The sequence below is a fragment of the Gymnoscopelus braueri genome (genome assembly GCF_963280865.1).
Source record: "Gymnoscopelus braueri genome assembly, chromosome: 10".
Taxonomy (NCBI): domain Eukaryota; kingdom Metazoa; phylum Chordata; class Actinopteri; order Myctophiformes; family Myctophidae; genus Gymnoscopelus; species Gymnoscopelus braueri.
Window position 1 is genome coordinate 44272407 of NC_137611.1, and position 15985 is coordinate 44288391.

The 15985-nt window shown below is 44.1% G+C and overlaps 1 protein-coding gene across 1 annotated transcript in view; it reads left to right on the forward strand.

The window, feature by feature from the left end:
* wdr33 (WD repeat domain 33) overlaps window positions 1-15985 on the forward strand; it is a 34200-nt gene that overhangs the window by 15815 nt on the left and 2400 nt on the right. The window contains exons 8-20 of the mRNA XM_080439368.1: window positions 688-814; window positions 2094-2248; window positions 4195-4273; window positions 4938-5048; window positions 5194-5288; window positions 5903-5989; window positions 7042-7181; window positions 8044-8202; window positions 8454-9209; window positions 9620-9677; window positions 10964-11411; window positions 13553-13779; window positions 15070-15318. Of these exons, the coding sequence (XP_080295494.1) occupies window positions 688-814; window positions 2094-2248; window positions 4195-4273; window positions 4938-5048; window positions 5194-5288; window positions 5903-5989; window positions 7042-7181; window positions 8044-8202; window positions 8454-9209; window positions 9620-9677; window positions 10964-11411; window positions 13553-13779; window positions 15070-15318 (2691 nt within the window). The remainder of the gene's footprint in view (window positions 1-687; window positions 815-2093; window positions 2249-4194; window positions 4274-4937; window positions 5049-5193; window positions 5289-5902; window positions 5990-7041; window positions 7182-8043; window positions 8203-8453; window positions 9210-9619; window positions 9678-10963; window positions 11412-13552; window positions 13780-15069; window positions 15319-15985) is intronic.

The following is a 15985-nucleotide window of genomic DNA, read 5'->3' on the forward strand; positions in this document are numbered from 1 at the left end:
TCTTAAAAAAAATCTAAATCCTAACAGTTTTTTGAAAAAAATCAAAAACATTTTTTTTCGAGATTTTTCAAAAATAGCAGATCTACAAGTTCATAGCGCGGCACTCGGTGCCACGCTATGAGCTTGTATATCTGCTATTTTTGAATGGCCAAAGAAATCTAAAGTGACACAGATGCGTTCCAGGTCTTAAAGGGTTAAGGGTCCATATACCTAACTGCTTTGCTAGGTCAAGAATACAGTAGGTCTAGATTCAGAGTTGTTAATTTTATACAATGTCACAGTATAGTTGAGTGGGTTTGTTTTTCTTCGGAATGGCTGCAGAAATATGCCTTGTCTAGGACTGTACGTCTATATGTTGCACATATGTTCAATGTTTGTTTAAAAGTCAAATATATTGATCCTCTAATCCTGGTGTTAGGATGTATTGGATTGACCTCACAGAATCACTGCTCTGGACCAATGCAGTCAGACATATGCACCTTCCTTACAACTCTGAATACAGACTTGCATATAGAATTCATAACGATTAGAAACATGTGTGCACTTTTTTTTTTTTTTTTTACCTGACAAATTATTATTTCCTTGGGTCATTCTGTCTGACACACACACACACACACACACACACACACACACACACACACACACACACCAGCACTGGCTTGCCTAAAACACCCTTTTCCTCTGCAGGTCATGGAGCTGATGTGAAGTGCGTGGACTGGCACCCCACCAAGGCTCTGGTGGTCTCTGGGAGCAAAGACAGCCAGCAGCCCATCAAGTTCTGGGACCCAAAGACCGGACAGAGCCTGGCTACACTGTGAGTTCCTGTCAACATGCGACTGCAAACGGTTAACTTTGATCCAGAGTGTCTTACAATTTATGTCGCTGTCGGGTGGAAATCTTGTATGTTCAAAACTTTCCAGGAAATTGTAGAAAAATAGTCAGAAATGGTGCTAGGCACTCTTGTACAATGAAGTAGGGCATTAAGTGACGAAAAAAACATGAAAAGTTGAAATCTGGAGACATGAGGTTTCTGCCCGACAGCGACAGATCGAGTTTATTCTTTTATGTTCAGTATGTTGTCTGTCTCCTCAGAATTCTTGATGTCTGTAATGGCGCAACTTTCTTGGACACGTCTCTTAAAGGAGCACTTCGCGCATTGTCAACTTTATCTTCTCACTAATGCTCATTATTATGAGATGCCACAATTTCTGTCTACTCACTCACTGTGTCTCAGAGGTGGGTTGTGGGTGGTTCACAAACCCTGTGCAGTGTGCACCAATGACATCATCGGTGTGGAGTCCAAGCTAATGGAAACTACAGCTTTTCTCTCCCAGGACAATTGGCATGCTGAAATAGAAGACATTGGTCTTGCATCAATAACATCTGTAAAAAAAACATATATGAAGATGATGTTGAAAAAAGGTGAAATGTTCCTTAAACTGTCAGAACAAATCAGACAGCACACTGAGTCCTCAGTTAAACGGGTCATACAGATCAACTGTGATGGTTCCAGAGACGTGGAAAGTTTTAGACCCCGACAAGTTCCCTGTTGCTATGGGAACAACACCCCCAGACTGTGATTCATTCATTCAAGCTTTTATTTATTCTCACAATTACACTTGAGTAATTCAACTCATTTACTGTGTTGTTGAGTAAATGCAAATGCAAATACATTCAACATCATCATGGTGTTGATAAAACAGCAAAAAACATGAAATCCACATATTTAGAAATGACAGCTGTAAAACACAAATTTAAAACTAATAACATATAGTGGTGACTTGTTTGCTCACTAAGGTTCTAAAACAACCCATGGGCACCTGAGCAGTGGTTCTCAAAGTGGGGTCCGGGACCCCCAGAGGTCCTTGAAGGGGTTCCAAGGGGTCCCCAGCAAAATGAGGAACGGAAGCGATGTGAGCTTGTACATCGCCTATTTTTGAAAAGTCTTGACAAAACTTCTTATGGGGGTCCCTTGCACGAACCTTTTTCAAATAGTGATCCGTGGCAAAATCCATATCAATTAATATTCCATGAGAACTCACTCTCCCTCTTTCTTTCCCCCTCCACCCTCCATTGCCCCTCTCTCTCCTTAGCCACGCTCACAAAAACACAGTGATGGAGGTGAAATGGAACCTGAACGGTAACTGGCTGCTGACGGCGTCACGTGACCACCTGTGTAAACTGTTCGACATCCGCAACCTGAAGGAGGAGCTGCAGGTGTTCAGAGGGCACAAGAAGGAGGCCACAGGTCAGCCATCATGATGCTGTGTGGTCTAATTCTTTTTTATATTTATTTTCCATACTTATTTGTTATTTTGAACGAGAGTTGTTCTCAAAGTGGGGATCGGCGACCGGCAGGGGTCCTTGAGGGAGTTCCAGGGGGTGCCCAACAAAATGAGGAACGGTAACATTTTTCCGGCTAGAAGATGAGAGAACATATCGTCTCTGTCGGGTGGAAACCTCAAAATGTCCAAAACGTACTTTTCAGGATTCAAATTCAAAAGTAGCAGATCTACAAGCTCAAAACACGTCGCTTTGCACCGCATTTTGAGCTTGCGGATCTGCTACTTGTGATGCTTTTGTGTGACGCTGTAGTATGATCAAGTACGGTATTAATTTACAAAAAACTAAAAACTAAAAAATATGGAGATAAGAGGTTTCTGCGCGACAACAACGATTATCGATACTAGACCATACCCGTTGAAGGGCGCAGGCGAAAGTAGTTGCAAACTTGGTGTTATTGCACGTCCTGTTGCGCGGTTCCCCCCCCGTCCCGTCGTGGCGCCCCCCCTCCTCCCCCCCGCGGGTCCCGTCATGGCGCCCGTCGAGGTCACCCCTCCCCACGGGCATACCCCCCCCCCCCCCCCCCCGCCACGGCGTCGCGTGAACACACACACACACAGAGAGATCCGTAAGAATGTTTTCTGTGTACACGCGCGTAACTGATATCGTTGTGTCTGTTAAGTGGTTGTGTTGTGCTGTTGGTGTGCTGCGCTGAACGGAACGCAGTGAATGGAATGTGGCTCGGTGTTGCCATGTTTGCCTACTGTAAGCGGTTTAGGGGCAATATTGGTGGTAGTGTGTTTTTGGCGTTGGTTGTGAAAGTGCAGGTGGGTGTGGGGACGCGTTGTGAGCTTTTAGATCGGCTGTTTTCCAAGAGGCAATGTATATGTGTGAAGGCGCTTCGTTTGGCCTTCTTTTTCGATAGACCTTGTTGCTTATAGGGCCGCAGGCGAAAGTACAGACCTTGCTGCTTGTTTCTCGCGCGAAACCCGTGAACGTGGCAACCCTGCGCAGTGTGATGTCCCATTGTTTGACACATAAACGCTATTAATAAGCGGAGATTTGTTGAAATTGAAAAAAGGGCTTCGCAGTTGTGTTCAGATGGTAATGGTCAATGGCTGTGTGCAAAATCAGATCAAGTGCTCCAGCCAGTGAGGAGAAACGGGCACGCACCAAGGCCACACCAAGGCCACACCAAGGCCACACCAAGGCCACAGAGGTTACTAGAATTATAGGAGGATAAAGGCGATATAAATATGTGCTCCTTCCGACGTCTGAAAAACTTCTGGTTCGGACAGGCTTTCCGAACTAGTTCGTAGAGTCAGGACATCTGGGGCTGCATGAGTTCTGAGACCAGTTCTCAGACCGCCCATCAGAAGTTCTGAATGACATCAATTTGTAGTCATATAACCTCCCTTTCCGAAAGAAAAGTTTGGATGTCGGAAGGAGCGTGTATTGCCCCTGTGAAAGACTATTCAGATCTTAGGCTTCACTCTCTCGACTGTTAGTATAGGCAGGCGTAGCATTCTATACTAAATCTAATCTAATAACAAAAATCATCAAGTGGGTTCAGATCTTAGCCATGGCTCCTGAAGCCTGTCCTGGACAGGGGTCTCCGGACGTAAAAACAGATGATGATCTCTTACGGGGGTACCTGGCACAAAATCATTTCAAATGGTGGTACTGTATGGGGCTTATTGCATCAACCTGGGGTCCTTGATATGAAAATGTTTAACCCAAAAGTGCTGTAGAGAACTTTGCAATTCCATTAGTGGGAGTATGCCAGTACTTTCTCCTCCTGTTTCCAGCATGACACTATGCATTATAACAAAATATATATTTTTTTATATGCAGCATTTATAGTAATATTGGTAATAGTTGCATGATCATGTTGTGTGGTCTTTCCTCTAGCTGTAGCGTGGCATCCCATCCATGAAGGTCTGTTTGCTAGTGGAGGCTCTGATGGATCTCTACTATTCTGGCATACAGGGTAACTATAGCAACATTATAACAAAAGTGTCATTAAATGTATATTTGTGTACTGTGAATGACGTCTCACAAACATGTTGCTAGATGGCCAATTCAGGCTGGAATCTTGACTCTATTCATTGTCACACTGGGACCTGAACTGGCTGAACAAAATATGACAACAAAAAAATTTACAAACGTGATTACACCGAGTCATAACCATGTCAGCTAAGACATGCCCTCCCTTAGACCGAATTCACACCGCAACGCTGGCACGTTGAGCATTATGTCGAGTAAGTTTCAATGCAAAGTCTATGGAGACGAGCGTACGACGCTTTTCCCACAGTGTTGGGACGGCGAGACGGCAAAGGCGGCGTCAAAGTTGAGAAAACCTCAGCTAAATAACTTCATAGAGCGACGAACGGAGTGCACTGTGCTCTGAAGTAAGCGTGGAGTAGGCATATACACTATAATACCACCGAAAAAGACAAATGTACAGACGTTGAAAATATTGAAAAGTATTAAATTAGCAGTTTGTAGGTGTGAAGAATGTATCAGAATTGAGTAACTGTATATGTGAGCTTGTAGATCGAGAAGGAGGTGATATTTTTAGGTGTGCACTGACGATCTGCAGGGTGGAGAAGGAGGAGGTGATATATTTAGTTGTGTACTGACTTTATCTGCAGGGTGGAGAAGGAAGTTGGTGGTATGGAGATGGCTCATGAGGGAATGATCTGGAGTTTAGCCTGGCATCCTTTGGGTCACATCCTGTGTTCCGGATCCAACGACCACACCAGGTAAGGCAGCATCCAACACGTCACGGAACTCTAGATGGCTGTTTCACATCTAGTCTAGTCCAATCAAATACCCCAAGACATGGCAGTCTTGGTCTTACTAGTTATAAACTCTCTGACGGTACGCAACAAAACTTGTGTTTTGCAGTAAATTCTGGACCAGGAACCGCCCAGGAGACAAAATGAGGGACAGATACAACCTGAACCTTCTGCCGGGAATGTCAGAGGATGGTGTGGAATATGGTGAGTTCTCTTCAGTTGGTGTAGATATAGAGAGATGAGAATATAATACTAGTATCATTTAATACCGGTAGCATATGAGGATAATCAGTGGTATTATTACTGTAAATATTATATATACACTAGTATTATGCTATCACTAGTATTGGTATAGAGTGTTCACTTCACTTGGGTGGCATACAGACAAGCCCATGTTTATACTTACTTTTATAATAAACCAATATATTTTAGGAGAATAACTCTCAAATCAAAGTGCATCGATTCAGTATTACTCTGAAATTCAACATATACAGTAATATATATAATTCCAAGTTATAATGTATACATTTGTTTTAATTATCAGTAGTATATGTGTGTAAATGTATACATAAATGAGCCAATATAACAGCATAACCTTCATTTCTAAGGTTATATACAAAGATGACCGGCATTCACATCAAAGGTCATCTCTTTATGTCTCTTAGCAACATCACGGATATTGATGATGCTCCATTACTTTACTCATTGTTATTATAAATGTCTTTCTTTGCTGAGTGATTTAGATGGCATTTTCAGATGACATTTTGTCTTGTCTATGTTTTAAACAGGAGTATATTTTGATGTGTGTGTGTTTCTAGATGACATGGAGCCTAACAGCATGGCCTCCATCCCTGGTATGGGAATACCTGAACAGCTCAAGGTGGCCATGGAACAAGAACAGAGTGGTGAGTGATTGTACATGTACACACACACACACACACACACACACACTTTTTTGTATTTGCCAGTTGTATGTATTTGCACTGTAGGCACTTGATTGATAGTTTTAACTTTTGTTATTTGAAGTATTTAAAAGAGTTGCACTGACTGCACTCTGTTATTTGAAAATGCTATGTTACTACATAGCATTTTTTTGCTATGTAGCCTACTGTAAGTATCGGGTAATACCCGGTATCCAAATTCATATATCGGATCGGATTGAAATTGAAAAAAACCTGTATCGGTGCATCTCTAAGGTGCATCTCGCTTAGGAATGCGACAAAAACAAAAAATAATCCATGGATTCAAGGCTTCATAGGGTGTGCAATTGATAGAAAATAAGTAATTTTTTGGGTGAACTCCTCCTTTAACTCATTGAGTGCCAATGACGTCGCAGACGTCACGTTTTTCATAAGCCCAGAGTGCCAATGACGTCTGAGACGTCATAAAAAAAAAAAAAAAAAAAATTCTTTTTTTTTTTTTTTTTTTTTTTTGAAAAAAAAGGTTCAGAACCCAAGATATGATGATTTGAAGATTTGCTGCTCCATTCACTTCTTGTTTAACTTTTTACTGAAAAAGGCTGTATCTCGGCTCCTAAGCACTTTTTTTTTACAATGTATTTTTGGCCTTGGCACAGGGGTGATATAGCCAGAAATATTTTTGGCACTGAATGAGTTAAGTGACGTACGACACATTGCATTTTTCAAAGTGATGCATCTTAGGTGTTAAATGTGGCACGCAGTTGCTCAATCCAGATTTATTGCGCGGCTATACCAATATTTGCTATGTTCCATGGAGTTATATTGAAGTCTGTTTCAGTCGATCATGTGATCGTGCGCCCCTGTCCCCCTTCTTTTTATGTTTTATTTTTCAGCATGAAAAGCGTTCTAGACAGTGTTTTTTCCTTCATAAAAGGATACCCTTACCCTGTTTTGTTTTATCAGATTTAATCTAAACGGTCTCATTGTTCCCACTGACATCATAACGAGTGCATAAATGATGATGGTGTGTCCTCCAGGTAAAGACGTGGCTCCTGAGGTAGAGATGTCCATCCCGGGTCTGGACTGGGGTGTGGAGGAGGTCATGTCCAAAGACATGAAGAAGGTCCCTCAGAAGAAGGTCCCCTACGCCAAACCAATCCCTGCTCAGTTCCAACAGGTAGGACCACAAGATACAGACCAAACGCACACGTTCAAGGTTTCCATTCATCAAATGTACCACTTAAACCCCATACTTAATTGACTGGGGTCTGTTCTTGGCCCCTTCCTTTTTTCCCCTCTACAACAAGTCTCTTTGCTGAAAATAGCCCATCTACATGCTCGCAACGTGTTCTGAGCATATAGATCGGCTATTTTCAGCGAATGTTTTGTCCCTATTTTTTAGCCAATGTTAATCTATTATGACAAGCCCAGAATAGGGATGCAAGGGTTCCTGTGGTTAAAGAAGATGTCAGACATCAGAATCCGTTTCGTTGTGTGTGTATATAACATAACATGGCATGTGAAAAAAAAACGTTTGAAATTGTTCTGTATGTTTAGAGCGAGCGTGTCAGTAACTCTCCCTTTCTACCGCTCGTTCTTTGCTGCTGCAAAACACAGAAGTGAAGTCTGATGCAAGTAGCTGCTGAGTTCGCCTCAAAACTAGAGACCAGCACGAACACAAGACGCGGATGTAGTGAAATATTTTCATTACAGACACCAGTATGCCCGGAAATTAACACATTTTGGGTGATTTAGTGATCTTTTTGGTTGTGTATTTACTTGCCCCACCAGAACACAAAATTCATGATTGTTATTATAACACCATGTATTTGAGTACATAAGAGTACAATTATTTTGGTTTTTTTCATCAAAATTGTAGCAGCAAACAGTTGCTACCAAGTACGTACGATGAGTTCGGCAGCAGTCTAAACAAATTAATTTCATTCGATTTTGGTCAGAGATGTTCGCTGTGTTTGGAAACATTTTAAGGAAATTTTAAAGAATACCCCTTTAATAACTCACTCTCTCCTTCATTCCAGGCCTGGGCTGATAATAAGGTTCCTGCTATGCCCCCTGGTGGTGAGCTGCCCAAAGAGCGGATTAAGGTGGAGCAGAAGGTGGATGGAAAGAAGAGGACGCAGGCGGAGATGGAGCAGGAGATGGCATCTATGCAGTACACCAACCCCATGCTGCTGGAGGTCAGCACCTCTGCCTGCTCACTCATAGTCATTTAATGTTTACATTCACCACTTAAGCGCAATTAAAAGACAACATATAAAATGACATGCCCAACATAGGGACGCCATGTTTAATGTGATTAACCTCATTTAATTAATTGACCACATAATTAACTGGAAAGTAGTAGAATATTCACCAAAACATATATTGTAGTGGTTCTATATTTTGACCTATTGATACATAATATATCTTGATCCTGTTGATCCTGCAGCAAATGAAGATGGAGCGTATGAACCAGAACCCAGACAACAATATGGGCGCTCCACCGGGTCAGGGGCCCATGCCTCCATTCCCGGGGCCCGGAGGTATGGGGCCCCCTCCCCAGGGCTTCCCTCCAAACATGCCCCCCAACATGGGCGGCCCTCCTATGGGCCCTGGCGGCATGCAGCCCCCCTTCATGCCCCCGGGGCAGATGGGCCCTCCGTCAGGCCCCCCGCCCCCTCACCAAGGGCCCCCGCAGGGTATGATGGGCCCGCCAGACATGCACGGACCTCCCCAGGGAATGCAGAGACACCCGGGTCCTCGGAACATGGGGCCCAGGGGAATGCAGGGGCCCGGTGGGATGATGGGGCCCCCACCGCGAGGGATGGGCCCCCGAGATCCTCAGGGGCCGCCTCCCCAGGGCGGCATGATGCCCCCACAAGGGAACATGATGGGCCCTCAGGGGCCGATGCAAGGAGGCATGATGGGACCCCCTCCCAGGGCACATGGCAACATGCCGAACAATTACGGGATGGGAAACATGCAGGGGCCACCGCCAGGAGGGATGCATGGGCCCCCAGGCAACATGCAAGGACCCCCGGGTAATATGCAGGGGCCACCAGGAAACATGCAGGGGCCACCAGGAAACATGCAGGGACCCCCAGGAAACATGCAGGGACCCCCAGGAAATATGCAGGGACCCCCAGGAAACATGCAGGGCCCTCCTGGTAATATGCAGGGGGGTCCTTCATACATGCACAATCAGGTGTGTTACGTGCGTTACAAAAATAAACAAGTATTGACATTGACGTCATTTTATGTTCAAAGTATACTTAATTAGTCGCTTCAGATCGTTCATTCCACAAATGTATTTTGAAGTGAAAACGGGATGCATCAATATCACACACATGCATGTGCATTTGCACAGAAAGCCATGTTCTTTGTGCTGAAATACCCAATTAAAAAAAAATGGCATCTGAATGTTTTCTACGTTTCTTAACTTTAATGCCCCATATTTCTTACACAACAAATCTTAACGGCCCCCACCCCCAGCATAAGATCATAAAGCAGCTAATCACATAATGTATTCATACTTTTGTATTACATATAGCAGTAATAGTACAGACTGGGACAGGGCAGGTGTACCCGTAGCTCACAGACTATTGTTTGTTGCAGGGCCAAAACTCTGGACCCATGATGCACGGTATGGGACAGCAGGGACCCAATGGAAAAGGTAAGGAAACGAGGGTTCTAGGTCGGCTTCCTGTTCACACAACCATATGACGACGCGCATTGTTCCACGATAACACCTGTTTGATTGCATTGTGGCATCGAGAAGGCTTGAATATGGTTGGAAACAGGCTACCTGCTGTTGTTTAACCCATTAAGACCTGGAACGCATCTGTGTAACTTTTTGATTTGAGCTAAAAAGCTTTATTTTACACTTTGGCTATTCAAAAATAGCAGACCTGCAAGCACCGAGTGCCGCGCTACGAGCTTGTAGATCTGCTATTTTTGAAAAATCGTGAAAATGTGTGCAAATCTTTGAATATACAGTTGTTTTAAAGCGAACATTTTGAGCTCAAATCTTTGCTTCTGGGGGTCCCTGGAACAAAATATTTTGAGATGGGGGGGGGGGTTGGTGGCCAAATACATATAATTTTGGGGGTCCTTGACATGAAAAAGTTTGAGCTCCACTGATATAGAAACATACGTTTTTTCGGAATACTGTTGGGATTTAGAAGACATTTGTAGAATCGGCTTCAAGTCTTAATGGGTTAAATAAGTGCCACACTACAATGTAGAGCACTGGTTATCAAACGTTATCAAACATTTGTCATATCATGACCCCCAGATTGATATGTATTTGGCTGCGGACACCCATCTGAAAAGATGTTGTGCCAGGGACCCACATAAGAGAACATTTGTTGTAAAATAATTCAAAAATAGCGTTGTGATGCGACACATTGTGAGCTAATAAATGAAGTGTTAAACCAGGGGTCTTCAACGTTTTCAGGCTAAGGACCCCCTAGCTGAGAGAGAGATGAAGCAGGGACCCCCTCTGTATTTTATACAATTGTTTTTCAGATGAACTTTTTTTTGTTTACTTGGTCTGCTCTTTTTTCCCTCTACACCTATATCTCTTTGCCAAAGATAGCAGATCTACAAGCTCACAAGCTTGTAGATCTGCTATTTTTGGCTAAAGTTCTCCTCAGAATAAGGGATGCTAGGGTTCAAGTGGTTAATGTAAAACATAAAAATCATATCACACAAAGATTTGGTGGCCCCCCTGTAGTAACTCTGAGGACCCCCTAGGGGTCACGGACCCCCTGTGGAAGACCCCTGGTTTAAACTGTTCCTCATTTTGCTGGGGACCCACCGGCAACCCCCGTCATTGCCGCCAAGGCCCCCTTGGGGATCCCCAGACGCCACTTTGAGAACCCCCCGATAGAGGATATGAAACCCGGTCCGCTGTCTTTAACCTCGTGCCTCCGTCTGTCTGTTTGTTACCATCTCAAGGAGATTCTCGAGGGCCTCCGCCCAATCATCACATGGGGCCTCCGCCTCCCGACCGCCAGGGACCACCTGGTGGGGGGGGCCCGGGAGGACCCGGCGGCGGCGGTCCCGGGGGGGACCAGGGGAACTCTGGGAACTACTGGGGAGACAACCAGCAGCAGGGCCGTCGCGGGCCCCAGGACTTTGACGGGGGCCAGGACTTCCACGGCAGGGGAGGAGGAGGAGCAGGAGGAGGAGGAGCAGGAGGAGGAGCAGGAGGAGGAGGAGGCGGAGAGGAGAATTGGAGGCAGGGGTCTGGTCAGGGCTACCAGGGAGGAGGAGGAGGTGGAGGAGGACAGAGAGGAGGAGGTGGAGGAGGAGGAGGAGGAGGAGGAGGAGGAGGAGGGAACTGGGGCTCTGAGGAGAGGTTCCCTCGTGACGGAGGAGATTTCCGAGGGCACAGGGATGATAGGTGAGCTGGTTTCTGACCCTTCACGAGCACCGATATCTTACATGAATATGTGTGTAGTAGGGCTGGGCAATACAGCATTCGTCTTCGGATATTGTGAAGATAATAGCGTGTTGATGAAAATATGCATTTCCTTGTCGACACTGTGAAAAAACAGCGAAACAGCTCATCTACAAGCTCTAACTTGTTGCAACACGTTATCAAACAAGCTTGTAGATCTGCTATTTTCACTTTTTAGCCATAATCCCATACGATATCTACCGTAGTCACATATCACAGTATAATATCGATATATTTTGCCCAGTTCTAGTACAGTATGTAGCTTAGGAACATGTTTCAGGTTTTCACATTTTGTATGAAAAGAACATCTTCCTCATCTTCTGAAGACGGGCTTTGTCTTTTATACTTTGCTGTACGATGGTGTCACACAGTGAATATAGCCGATCCATAAGCTCACAATGCGATGTCACGCGGCTGTGAGCTTGTAGAGCTGCTATTTTTGCTTTTTAAAATGTTTATTTTTTGTTGCAATTTTAACTCATCTCAACGACACCACATTATTCCACCCAAATCTCCATCCTGGCTGAGCTCCTTTGTGGTTCTGTGTAAGAGCCTCACGTCCTTGTTTTATGCAGCTCACCTCACTAGTTTGTTTATGGGATGAAACGTTTGCTCATTAATTCTTCCTGCTGCTTACATTAACCTGCTTACTAACATCTTTGCTAGGTGTCTGGTTTAGCGACTGTTTGATAAAACTCTGTCAAACAACATAACTGCTCTTTTCCTTCTGGCCAAGCTGCAAAGCTACAACTCTTAAATTGACGTTGAACATTGCACCTTGTGTTACATAGCTACCAGGATATAATTCCAAAATATTGTAAATCATCTTTATCTGTTGCGTCTGTGATTGAAGTTGCAGACTAAACAGAAGCTTACTGTAGAACCAAACCTTAACAGACATGAAGAAAACAGACACGAAGAAAACTATCTGAAATCATTTCAGACTTTGCAGCTCGGTCCAGAAAGTAAGCAATCTGTGACTTTTCAACTTCTAAAACTTAACATCCTTCTGGGTGGTGCGTGCGTGCGTGCCGTGCGTGCGTGTGTGTGTGTGTGTATGTATACGTACGTGTGACAGGTATGATTATGATAGTTACGGAGGTCCAGGAGAGGAACACGACCCCAGACACAGAGACAGACTTCCTCCGAGACATGGCCACGACTCTGATGACATGTGGGTGTCACAGTCACACACTAATCAGCCAGTCAGCTTCGCTGCTGGGCCTTGGTGTCGGCCACTGTCCCAATTCCATATTACTAATTCTATCCGTGTTTTGAGAATGTAGTGCTTTCATACTGGAAAGAAAAACGAATATAAAATATAGTATACTTAAAAATAGCCCTATTTATTATAGTTAAACAACTTTGGCCATTTTCATTTTCTCCCAAATATGTCATTGCCATTTTCCCATGTGTGCTGTGCCAACCCACCCCATGCCTGGCCATGTCAGAGTCACCGCTGCTAGGAATCAAACCCAAGTCTCTGTTGTGGTGTACACTGACGGACCTAAATCGCTGGATCCTTAGGTGTTGTGGAAAAATTGACAATATTGTCTCACAATGCAACACACAGCAGAAGGGAGGGTTGATTCATAGCTGGAACAGCATGTCAGACTTGTCTCCTTGTTTTGTTTTGCTTTTCTATTGTAATGAACTGCTTGGAGCTCTTTTTCTACCTCATTTGTTGACTCCATGCTTCAGGCACACTACATCCGGTTGTTATTTTTACTGCTCGTTCCCATCCGCAGCACGCAAAGCAGGACTCGACAGTGTAAAGCATGCAATTGGGACGTTGATGTCCTACAGGCTTGTCACCTCTAGAGTTGATCTCCTTTCACACTAGCGAGCTGCTACCTTACTAACTTGCATGATTTAATTCCTAAAGTTACTAACTGCACCTCCTTTCAGAGGTTTCTCCTTAATTCAATCTCCAAAAGGCCAAAATCCGCTATTTGGTCCTTGAAATATATTGGCTCCCATAACGCAAATATATAGTTAGTTGTATATTATGTTTTTAACACATGTGTTTTAAATATGGGGTAGTCCTGGTTAGGTTTTCACTGTTCACTGTATCCTGACCTCAGGTACCGAGGTGGCGGTCCTGGGCGTTCTGGGGGGAGAGGTTACAACAATGATGAGTACGGGAGCCAGGAGGAGAACTTCGACGGCTCCGACGACATGGGCCAAGGAGGAGGAGGAGGAGGAGGAGGAGGAGGAGGATGGGACAACAGCGGACGGGGCCGAGGCCGTGGAGGAGGTCCTCCCAGAGGAGGAGGAGGAGGAGGAGGAGGAGGCGGAGGAGGCGGAGGAGGTGAGACAAGAGGGGGAGGTGGTGTTGGTGACGTAGACAGCTTTGCATTAACCCATTAAAGGGTCTACACCATGAAAATCACTTTTTTCTTGTTTTTTTGTATTTTTTGGGGTCCCCAGTGTCTCTTGTACCCCAAAAAATGTTTTTATTTTTAATTCAGTCATTCCTTCTCATTTCATGGATTTCCAGAAATGTTTATGAGGTCACAAACATTATTGATGGCAAACCCAATGTTAAATGAAAGGTGCCCGAATCGCTTCGAAACTTTTTCTACCCCCCCTAAGTGGGGGTCTACGAACAAATACTTCGGGCTCTGATTTTGGCTCCGCCCCCCGGAAGTGGGTGAAACAGGCACCTCAAACACTTGGTGGAATTGTTCAAAAATGTTCAAAGTGTTTTTTTTTCGATTTTGTATTTTTCTTAGATGCTTCTTTTTATGCAGAATTTTTCCATTTTTTTTATTAACAGACACAATTGACTTGGGATGAGTATATCTGAGTGATGATTTAGGCTCAAACTTTTGAAAAAGGTTTGAGGGACATACACCATATGATATTAAATATTTTAAAAAAAATTATCTGCATTAGGCCGCGGACCCCCATCTCAAAATATTTTGTTTCAGGGATCCTCAGAAGCAAAGATTTGAGTTAAAAATGTTCGCTTTAAAAAAAAATATATATATTCAAAGATGTGCACACATTTTCAAGATTTAAAAAAAAAAGAAGCAGATCTACAAGCTTTGTATATCTGCTATTTTTGAATAGCCAAAGTATAAAATAATGGTTAAAGTGTTTAAAATCGAAAATTACACAGATACTTTCCCGGTTTGAATGGGTTAAAATGATGTTGAACCTTGGGTTGAATAGTTACCCCATAGAACCATGGGCTGTAATAGTTATCTGAAAACTCACCTCTTCAGACTCCACCTCAGCCTGTAGCGCTTGACCGAGTTACGACGACCATGCAGACTTACCTTGGTGATTTGTTCTAATTTTTTTGTTACTTTGACTCGCCTTTTCTTGACCACAAACAAGGTTAAAATTTCGATAGCAGTTATTTGTTAGTATTTAGTTTAGACTGGTGCTAGGTTCTTGGTTTACCTGTGATCCTAGTTTACTGAGGCACTACACTGTCTCTTTGCATTTGATGTACAGTATGTATTAACCTTGCTTATTGTAAGTCGCTCTGGATAAGAGTGTCTGCTAAATGCCTACAGTAAATCATAGTCGCTGAGTCCCTGACAACCTGTGTGTGTGTGTGTGTGTGTGGGTGTGGGTGTCTCCCGCTCAGGTCATGAGGGGTACAGAGACAACCAACAGATGCATGACGGTTCGTCCCCGGCCAGCCGGGAGCGCCCGTCGTCCCTGCAGGGCATGGACATGGCATCCCTGCCCCCCCGCAAACGTCCCTGGCACGAAGGACCTGGCACCGGAGGAGACCCCCGAGACAGAGAGTCCCCTGGAGCAGGGCCTGACGGAGGAGGAGCAGGAGGAGGAGGAGGAGGAGAAAGAGGAGGAGGAGCAGGAGGAGGAGGAGGAGGTAACAGACTGTTTCACATGGTTCAACCCATTAAGACCTGAGGCCCATTCTACAAATGCCTTCTAAATCAGTAGTTCTCAGGCGTTTTTGTGCCAAGGACCCCCAAATTGATATGTATTTGGCCTTGGACCCCCATCTGAAAGTGTTTTGTGCCAGGGACCCCCAGAGGAGAAGATTTGTGTTAAAAAAATGCAAAATGATTCTATGTTTTTCAAACAGTTTAATATTGTTTTCTAAAATAGCAGATCTACGAGCTGACAGCGCATCGCGCTGTGATGCGTTGTGAGCTTGCAGATCGCTGTTGTCAGTGCAATACATGGCACACACAACCAAGTATAAATCAGGCATAACCCTAAATGTGGCTGATAATGTTGAGTGCTAGAGTAATAATGGATATTAAATGTATCATAAGATTAAACAGTATTTCAAATGGTTCAGAAGCATCTTCCATAAACCCTAATGGTCTCAGATATTTCAGCAAAGCTAAAAGCCTTTAACTTTAACTGGTTGGCTGCATGTAGAACAGCCGAGTCGTAACATGTTGTGCTAATTGAGGACTAAATACCTACATTTTTAACGAAACGTATTTTTTAGCTACTGTACACTGGTAGGCTTAGGCTTCATGCCCTCATGGGATTTGAATGTTATTAGACATCTTTTTAGTTAG